General features: G+C 29.2%; 1 protein-coding gene across 1 annotated transcript; it reads right to left on the bottom strand.

The window, feature by feature from the left end:
* Positions 1–1,578: 1,578 nt before the first annotated feature.
* On the bottom strand, positions 1,579–7,665 carry LOC126715259 (probable sulfate transporter 3.5). Its single transcript, XM_050415770.1, has 12 exons — positions 7,280–7,665; positions 6,953–7,160; positions 6,210–6,381; positions 5,355–5,420; positions 5,115–5,228; positions 3,684–3,800; positions 3,479–3,605; positions 3,086–3,372; positions 2,510–2,700; positions 2,309–2,391; positions 2,085–2,161; positions 1,579–1,975 (listed from the first exon to the last, which is right to left on the bottom strand). Exons 1-12 carry the CDS (start codon positions 7,590–7,592, stop codon positions 1,796–1,798), a joined length of 1,935 nt encoding a protein of 644 aa, XP_050271727.1. The 5' UTR covers positions 7,593–7,665; the 3' UTR covers positions 1,579–1,795.
* Between the last annotated feature and the right edge of the window lie 2,478 nt (positions 7,666–10,143).

Raw genomic sequence — 10,143 nt, 5'->3', positions numbered from 1 at the left:
TATCTATTTTATACCTCATTTAATTAAAATGTCAATTTCTTTTAATTGTTCATATTTTTTCACACACAACAATCACTGTCTACTCTTTTCCTTCATCCTTAGATACGTAAAAAAAAAAAAAGAAAGTAAAATAAATGGTTTTAGTGTAAATTTACACGATTACTATAGTAGATTTGTAAATTTACATAATTATACACTGATTAATGTGAGTTATTTTTAGGCAAAATTATACACATTTTTCTATTGTATATCTATTAATGTGAGTACTCTTAAAAAATTAACACCCTGAGTGGTAAATTTACTTATATGCTCCGTAGTTGTGTCATCATCATCATTAGAAAAAAAAATTTACTTATATGCTCCATAGTTGTGTCATCATCATCACCAGAAAAGTGACAAAATTAAGTATTTTATAACATCTGGGGAAGGCCTTATTATTTATCAATACCTTCTGGATATAGTTTCCTATACATATGTCACATTGTCCCACATAATTTAGGACCATACATTTGCTGTACCACATCAATTAGCTAGTCCCATGGCTAAATCTCATTTTGAAATTGTTGTCCATTTGATCTTGCGCGTGTCCAAAAGGCAAATCCATCCCTGTTGGATAAAAGTCACACCTATTTTGATTGTGATGGTAAGGTGGTCTCAATTCAAAACTTTTTTTGATTGGTGTGGAAATAAATTAGGTTCAAGATCATTTTACCATACATTTACGAAAATTTGTGGCCCATACACTACTCCTTCAAAATGGAGGAAACTGTCTATCCTTGGGCACCTGCCTCTTATTAGTGAGGCATAACTGGTGGTTTGCCATAGATTGTGTTTGTCTTTCAACAAAATTATTCCATATTTCCATGCTCCTTCCTATTCGAGGAACCTCTAATCTTAATAGATTTTTTTTTTTTTTTTTTTATAAGATAGAATTTCTATTCTAGCATAATCTAAGTATATATGTGTATGAAACTCCCTCCTAAAAACTTAAATCCCAGCTCTTACCCTCTACACCTTACAAACACTTATACTTGTGAAGGGTGCGTGGTGGTAATCTTGATAGATTTATTGGTAAATCATTTGATTTATTTCAACACTAATATGGATTTTTTTAATTATTATTATTATTATTTTTATCACTTGTGTTGCATACAATTTGTGCTGAAGTGACCTTTCCTTTTAGTTTTACGCATAAAACAAGGCCAATAATTGTCATCCTTCTCTCTAATATCATACAGATGGGTTTTGGGCATATTTCATTTTATTTTTATTTCGCTTTTTTTGGGGGGACAAAAGGATTGGCCAGGCTAGACCTTTAAAACAGATGGCGATTAAGGTGAATTTGGACTTTATTTGGTGATTAAATAAAAAGTTTTGGAGGTTAAATGAATAAAAAGTATGAGAATGAGATGAGATCCCCTTTTCACCCAATTTGTTCAATGGACTTTTTAATATCTACGCTAGCCCAGACTTTTGGAGCCCAGAGCCAGAACAATTTCAGCATCTTGCAGTAAAATAAAATGATGGAAAAAAAAAAAATTGCCACATGCACAATGGAAATAGCTATATATAGACGAGTACTAAAATACACCTTGATAGTTTTATTAAAAGGAATAAAAAGAGAAGCCCCCGTGACAAAACTTTATGTAGTATTTTTTTACTAGTACATGATCCCCAAATTCTATGATACAACATTGAAGCCATTGCTATGTTTATGATAGAAGGAGAGGTTCCTTTCTTTTTTACAAATAACATGGCCCATACACATCACAATCCGAAACTACATACATTTACCTTAAACAACAAAAGATTGTAATGGGGCGTTATTATGTTGCTTCGAATTTTGAAGTGAAAATCGACATGCGTCGATTGCAGCATCTATAGACAAGAAGATGTTTTTCTTTCCAAAGGTGTCTACGAATTTTGATGTTATCATCTTCTCCATGACTTTAGTCCTCGGGTTTATTATTGCCATCTGGAAAACATGAAATAAGCATCCAATTTAGACAATAGTTCCTCGTTTTTTTTTTTTTTTTTTTTTTTTTGTGGGGGGTGGGGGGTTTATTTCATAATAATCATTTTACCTTAATATCTTTTGCTTCCAACGTTTTATGTACTTCGATTAAGGTCTCGATGCCGGTCATGTCGATGGAAGTCACTCCTATAGAAACAGATGAATTGTTTTGGTCAAGATTGATTGAATAATGGATATATGATTGTTTTTCTTCTTCTTCTTTTTAATTATAATTTTATAATTTTAAGTTCTTTCTAACTCAAAATTATATTGAGAACCTAAAATCATCCTTACCAGTCAAATCTAGAAACACATTCTCAAGGATATCTCCCTTAGACACGATATTAGCCTGCTCCTCCCGAATCCACCTTAAAATCCTATTCAAAGTACAAGTAAAACTGTTATGATATTAACTACAATATGGCCTCTTTTTTTTTCCCTTCTTTTTCTATTACTTTAGGGACTAATATAGAATTTAAAATAATATACAGTTACCTTTCTCTGATATAGGTGCAGTTGGCAAAGTAAATAGGGGAACCAAGTTGTAGAACAAGGATGCCCGGGACATTTGTTGAACCTGGGTACTGTTCAAAGTCACGGTACAAGATTGAGTTTGGTACTTTTCCAAGCTTGCAAGTAGCAGGCCTTGCCACATATAGGAGTGCTCTGATTATACCAAGTCCAACCTGAAGAGAAAATTCATACAAAAAGTCAAGTAAGAATTATAAAAAAAATAATTGATTAAATTATACTTTTATTTTTATTTTGGTTTCTGATACTTAATTTTTATTTTTTTATTTTCATCCTCAATGTTTATCATTATTTATCAATATATATAGTCATTCTATACATCTCCGTGAATGATGTGGTTATTAGGATTAGGTATCAATTAAATTAACTTCACTTTGAGAACTCTCCGTGAATGATGTGGTTATTAGGATTAGGTATCAATTAAATTAACTTGACTTTGAGAACTGTTGGACTAAAGTGACATAATTAATAGTTGAAGAATAAAATTAAACAGTTTGAAAATAAAATTAATAATTTAACCAAAATAATAAAAAAAATTACCGAAAGCATGAGGCCCACATCCATGCTCACAAATGAAACACCTAAGAAGGCAGCCATGCAAATGACAAAATCAAACTTGTCCACTTTGAGGAGGTGATAGGCTTCTTCGTACTTGATGAGTCCAAACATAGCCGACATGATAATGGCAGATAAAGCAACGAGAGGGGTATAACTAAAGAGAGGAGCCAAGAACAGTAGCGTGAGCCCCATGAAAATTGCCATTACTACATTTGACATGGCAGTCCTACATCCAGCATTGAAATTGACAGCAGTTTTTGAAAATGGTCCTGCATATATAATATATATATACAAAATAAATACCATTTAGTTATAAAATCACTGAATAAAATTTCAACATATTTGAAAACACAAAAATGATTGAGTGATTTATACCCGTTGTCAAGTAGCATGAAGTGACAGATCCAACAATATTCATGAAGCCAAAAGCTATCATCTCCTTATTCCCATCAATTTGTTCATTTTTCATTATGGCAAAGCTCCTTCCAATTGCTATCCCTTCCTGCATTAATTATTTTAGACAATGACTACTTCATTCATATATCTATATGTTATTACAGAAGAAGATTAAAGTACTTACAGCAAGAGCTATGAGGCCTGTTACAATCCCAGCTTTCGCCACTGTTGGCAGATATTTAGAATCAAAGTTTAACAAATGAATTGAAGAAGGATTTATTCCTTTCTTCAAGTGTCCCACCTAACATATAAAGGACAAAGGAAAAGGTAAAAAATTAAATATATTTAGAAGAAAATTATTATTATATAAAGATGGTCAATTCTTTAAGCATCATATATGATTAGGAGTTTAGGATAAAAACCCAAACTGAAAGTGTCATTTTAAAAGAGTCTCTTTGTGAAGGGTTTAAATACAACATGTTAGAGAAGCTGGATTGATATAAGGTGTAATATTATTTGGGGCATTCTTGATGCAATTGCTAAAAAAAATAAAATTGGTAAAAAATTATTGTGAGAGGGAGGGGGTTATTTGTACAATGATCTCAATCGAAGGAAGCTATCTTAATTCAAAAGTTTAAGTAAGTAAGTTAAAATGAACAAAATATTCTATTAATGGCCCACCTTTATCATTTAATCAACTTACTACTCACATGTGATGCAATTATGGGAGCCACCAACACACATGCACACTCCTCTTAACTAACATATTTAGTTTCTCAAAAAAAAAAACCAACATATTTAGATTTTGGGAAATGTTAACGAGTGCCCTTAGGGCACTAGTTAAAAATCCAGTTAAAGAAAATTTTTATGGGAAAAGAAAAAAAAAATGTTTTGACACTTTTTTTCATTTCTCATAAAAGTTATGTCAAAACTTTCCTAAAATGGATTGTTAATGAATGCCCTTAGGTCACTCGTTAGCATGACTATTAGATTTTAGATCCTTTACTTAAATATGTGTAGAGTTAATATGCTAGTCACCACCTCTGTCTGTTTAATCATGATATCATTTATTGGGGGTTTGGATTTGTGAGAATTGAAACTTTATTTTTTATTTTTTTGAGAGTGTGTGAGAATTGAAACTTAAAACCATAAGGAGTCCTTTTAACACGGGTTCAATACAATATGTTGGGATACAACTTTAACTTAAAAACTTAAGTTAGTGAGTTTTAGACTCAACTACATATATAATATTAAACACTCACGTCAAATGACTGTCTTATTACTTGAGTTAGTGAATTTTAGATTCAACGATATAATATTGAACACTCACGTCAAATGGATGACTTATTACTTAACCAACCATATTACTCACAATTTTTTTTGAGATAACTTGTGAGTTATGACTAATCTAAACATCAAGGAAAATGGTTAAATTTATTTTAAATATATCAATGATTTGTAAACATGTGTTCTCCTAACCAGATGTATATAAAATTTCTTAAAATGATCCACATATGCCTCACTGCAAAACTCATTATTGTCATCTAACAAAAGCATAAACAGCTTAAGAGGAAAATTAATAAAATAATAATAATTATTATTATAATTCACTTACAATTTGGATTCCATGATCTTCTGCGTGAGCAAAATAAGCAAAGAGACAACCTATAACTACGGTCACCAGTGGAGACATAGCTGACACCCAAAATAGCTTCGGCTTCTTTTTTGCCTAGAAATTTATGGTTGAACAATATTATGAGAGAGAGAGAGAGAGAGAGAGAGAGAGAGAGAGAGAGAGAGAGAGAGAGAGAGAGAGAGAGAGAGAGAGAGAGAGAGAGAGAGAGAGAGAGATTACCACATATCTAGTCAATTGGAGAAAAATAAGGAAAACTATACCAACAACTGCACTCTCCCATCTCCACTGTACAAAAGAAGATCAAATGTCATTATCATCGTTTGAGTATCAATGTTTATTTCTTGACCTCGATCGTTTTCTTTTTTTTAAAGGAAAATACTAAAATAATACTAATTTTATTATAAAAAATTCACAAAATGACATAACAATTGATGTTTCATTAATAGCATAATAAATACATTTAAATATTACTTTTTTTATTATATTTAAAAGTTGAAATATCAATTTATAAGACTTTAATGATAATTTTTTTTGAGAGCCAAAGCAATGAATTCATTAAGATGAACACCGATTCCTTTTGTATGATGACAGAGTTATAACATGGGATTTCCTCTAGCTATACACACTCAGCATAGAATCTATAATATTTGATATTTCTGATTATAGTTAATGGGATTACATTAATTTGCGATTCTAACAATTATAAGAAAATATTGTAATACATATTAAAGATTGTAAATAAGTATTTTTATAGAATTTTTTTTATAAAAAAACTAGAAGTGTAGTTTCTAAAATATCTTGATATATAAGAGAGTGTTCAAATATGACTTTTTATGAAATTTTATCTCCAAAAAAAAGTATTTTTCTTCTTCAAAAACAGTACCATTTGTTTTATGTGATTGTCATTTTCTGGTGACATTCATGAATCACCATATGATGTGAGTTCATTCGCATGATGGACTTAACCAAATTAATCCCGACCCTCAATCTCAGTTTGGATCAAGGAATTAAAAGCAAACAAAATTTATTTATTTATTTATTATAAGCTGGGGGTGTCTTCCAGAAATTACAAACCTCCTTTCTATTCTTGATGATTGCATGCATCACAGAAATGACGTCGGTTTTGGTGGTAAAATGGTTCATTCCGAAAAATCCCTTTAACTGTTGCAAGCAGATTATCGTAGCCGTCCCTCCCATAAAACCAGTTATCGTGGAATGCGACAAAAAGTCCACCAAAATTCCTAACCTGCACCAAAATCATCTTTCCTTTTATTAACAGCCGTCACACCAGAATACTAATCATATTGGCTTTTTTCTATTAACAAAAATAAACAACAACAACGTATACCAATAATATTTCTATCTTTTGCCGTCAACAATATCAATTTAGGAACAACTTCTATCTTTTGCCTTCAACATGATCAATTTAGATACAACTTCTTAGTGTGCATGTGCAGTACACTAATTTTTTTATTTTTTTTAAATTTTATATAGAATTGTATGCATTTATTAAAATATTATTTTAGAAAAGTTTTAATACAATTTTTATGAAAAAATTTTATATTTAAGAAAGATAATGTTGCGTATATTTTATTGATTAATATAATCATTGGGAGGATAATACTTTAATTAATTTTATCCTTTTTTGTTCCTTCCAAGAAAAAAAAAAAAAAAAAAAAACTCAATTTTTGCTATACCGGACACGAAAAACACATATCATTTGAAATAAATAATCACGAAATAAACTTTTAAATGAAAAAGGATTCTGTTCCAAAAAACAATCCATCTCTTTAATTTTCTCTCTATTATTAACTCACCTTAGAAAACCTAAAGCAGTTTGAAAGACTCCGGTGATGAACGTGGCAGTGAAAACCAACTGGAGATACAATGCCGGATTATCTGTTGATGATACCACATCATCAAGGGTTGACGATAAGAGCAATGATGCCGCTGCTACTGTTCCAACTGCAAGATGTTTCGAGCTTCCGAAAACAGCGTATAGAAGAGGTGGAACAAAGCTGGAATCTACAAAAAAAAAAAATGCCAAATCATTTATAACTTTTTACAATTTCATGAGATAAATCTTTATATATTATATATATCTTGAACGTTGTGTGTGCCAAAAAATTAAACATGGGTCTTACAGAGGCCAATGATTGGAGGAATTTCAGCAAGTTTTGCATAGCTAATTCCTTGAGGGATGGCAAGGCTTGTAATGGTGAGACCAGCCAGGATATCATATCTAAGTAAACGTAAATTGTACTTAGGAAGCCATTCAAGGATTGGGATAAAGTATTGTAGAGCTTTGGTGACACGGCGGGTTGGTTTATCGTCCTTGAATTGCCGGAAGGGATCGTCAGGGAAGAAAGTTTCTTTCAGATCCGATTTCAACGTGGTGGCAAAGTCTCTAGGGGGAGCAAAGTTTACCTGGGGTTCAGAATTGATGGAATTATCCATACCACCACAAAAGTAAGAGAGTGGGTGGGAAAGTAGAGAATGTAGGGGGGGGGCGCTTAATTAGTGTGGATAAAATGTGGAGTTTGCATACATATTTATAGGCACAAATTAATGGAAAGTGATACACGGGTGACAAAGCCTGGATAAGGAGGAGTTTGACATGCTTGAGTAACGCAGATAAAATTTTGTGCTTTGGTTTGACTTATACAATTTTTCAAACTTTTTTTTTCAAAGATAACACTTATTGAAATTATAAATTGTTAACGATAAATAATTACTTTTATATAAATCTACTATTAATACTACTTTTAATTTTTATTACTCACAACCTACAAAGTTAGTAAGCTGCGGAAAAAACCATAGTTGAGGACCTGAGGTAAGCTTTTGCCAAGTCATGCAATATTTCTTGAGAAGGAAATGAAAATCTCTTATGTTAAATGTATTAATTAATTTTCATGTACTCGTGTTGATAGGTTAAATTATACTATTCCATTTATTATATTAATTATTTATATATGATGCACTAATTATTTATATAACATAAATTTATTTATTTTTTTCTACAAAATTTATATAAGAAAAAAAAATTATTTGAAATGCTAATTGTAAATTAAAAAAAAAAAAAAATCATTGACATGGAATTTGACACTCTTCCAACAGTGTAATAGCCTAAGTTCGTGCTACGTATGTAACTTTTTTTTTAGAATATTAAGTATTTTTAACACACACACAGATGAGATAAAGTTTTAAAGAAACAGTAATGTATATCTAAAAGGACTTAACTCGTGCTACATAACTAAACATAGTAATTGTACTTTTTTTTTTCTTGAATTAATCATTTATAGTTGATGAACTAAATATTTATATAAAAAACTTATTATTATTTTTCTAAGATTTATATTAAAAAAATAGTTTCTTGTTCAAATTGAGTTGCTTTGACAGCAATTGAAATAAAGCCTAGCAAAGGGTAAAAGAAAACTATATAACACGCTGCATAGATAAAAAAAAAAAATTATTCTTAAATTAGTGAAAATAATTTTATCAATTTATTCAAGCAGTTGTTTCATATTTTAAATGATATTATTTTAATAAACTGCGCTTCCTTTTTTAATGATATACAATATAATTTAATTGATTCCCAAATATTATAACACATAATAATAATATTATAGGCATTGGATCTAAGATAAGGTTTTACAAAATGTTTAAAATATACTGCACATCTTGTAAGATATCAATTAGTTATTTTTAACTGTAATTGTAAAATGTTCAGCAGAAATGAAAAGTCCAATATATTAAAAACGCTTCACAGATCCAATACCATTCTCTAAACGTTCAATATGGCTGAAAAAGATAGCAAGCAAATATGTATCTCAAGATCACAAGAAAGAACAAAAATGGTAGTGAATTTAAAAAATGCTAGAATATTTTAAACAATGGTAGTGAATAATTGTATGCTTAAAATAATTAAACCTAGCAAGTAATTAATGCATATTCTTAATTAAATTCTAGCAATTTATGCTTCCCCACTTTTGCAAAAATAATAATAATTACACACATATATGAGTTCAAATCTATATATCTATATATATAATAATATGTGAAATTGATAGAAACTTAAATTAGAATTCCAAATTAGAGTTATTAATTTTGTGCCATGTGTTTAGATTTATGTGGGGACCACACTTAATTAATTATCCACTTAAGTTTGTATCAGATGCCTACTTAAGTTTTTTTAATTTTTGTACCAAGTGAGTTAATAAGTGCAAATTACTAAGAATCTAGTATTAATAAACTATAAATTAAAAAAAAAAAAAAAAACTAATCACATATACTCAATAAAAATCATTACACATTCTATCTTATTAAAAATTAGAAAAAAGAAGAAGATCATAATAAGTAGTATTAAATTATAATATGTGACAATTACGTTGACTTTAAATATATATATAATGACTAATTATTTATATTTTTATGATAAAAATTGTATTTAATTTAAGTGTATCCATACATATACATGTGTTACATGCTATTTTTTAAAAATGATTTGACTAATTATTTATATTTTTATAATAAAAATTGTATCTAAATTTATGTGGGAACTATATTATAATTATTCACTTAAGTTTGTGTCATGTGTCCATCTAAGTTTTTTAATCTTTATATCAAGTGAGTTAATGAGTGTAAAATATTAAGAATCTAATACTCACGAGCTATGAAATAAAAAAAGAAAAAAGAATCACATATACTAAAAAAAAATCACCAAATAACAAAAATTATCACACGTTCTATCTTACTAAAAAATTAGAAAAAAAATAATCATAAGTAGTATTAAATTTAGGTAAGAACTTTAATACGTGACTAATGACGTATGTTTACTTTTAAAAAAATAATTTGACTAAGTATCTATATTTTTATGATAAAAATTATGTTTAATCTTAAATGTAACTATATGTATGCATTAATGGATGTGTTACATGCTATTTTTTTTAAAAATAATTTGAGTAATTATTTATATTTTATAATAAAAATTATGTTTAATTTTAAATAT

The sequence above is a fragment of the Quercus robur genome, chromosome 2 (genome assembly GCF_932294415.1).
Source record: "Quercus robur chromosome 2, dhQueRobu3.1, whole genome shotgun sequence".
In the NCBI taxonomy this organism is placed as follows: domain Eukaryota; kingdom Viridiplantae; phylum Streptophyta; class Magnoliopsida; order Fagales; family Fagaceae; genus Quercus; species Quercus robur.
Note: the sequence above shows the minus strand (reverse complement) of the source record. Positions and strands in the feature narration are given on the sequence as shown.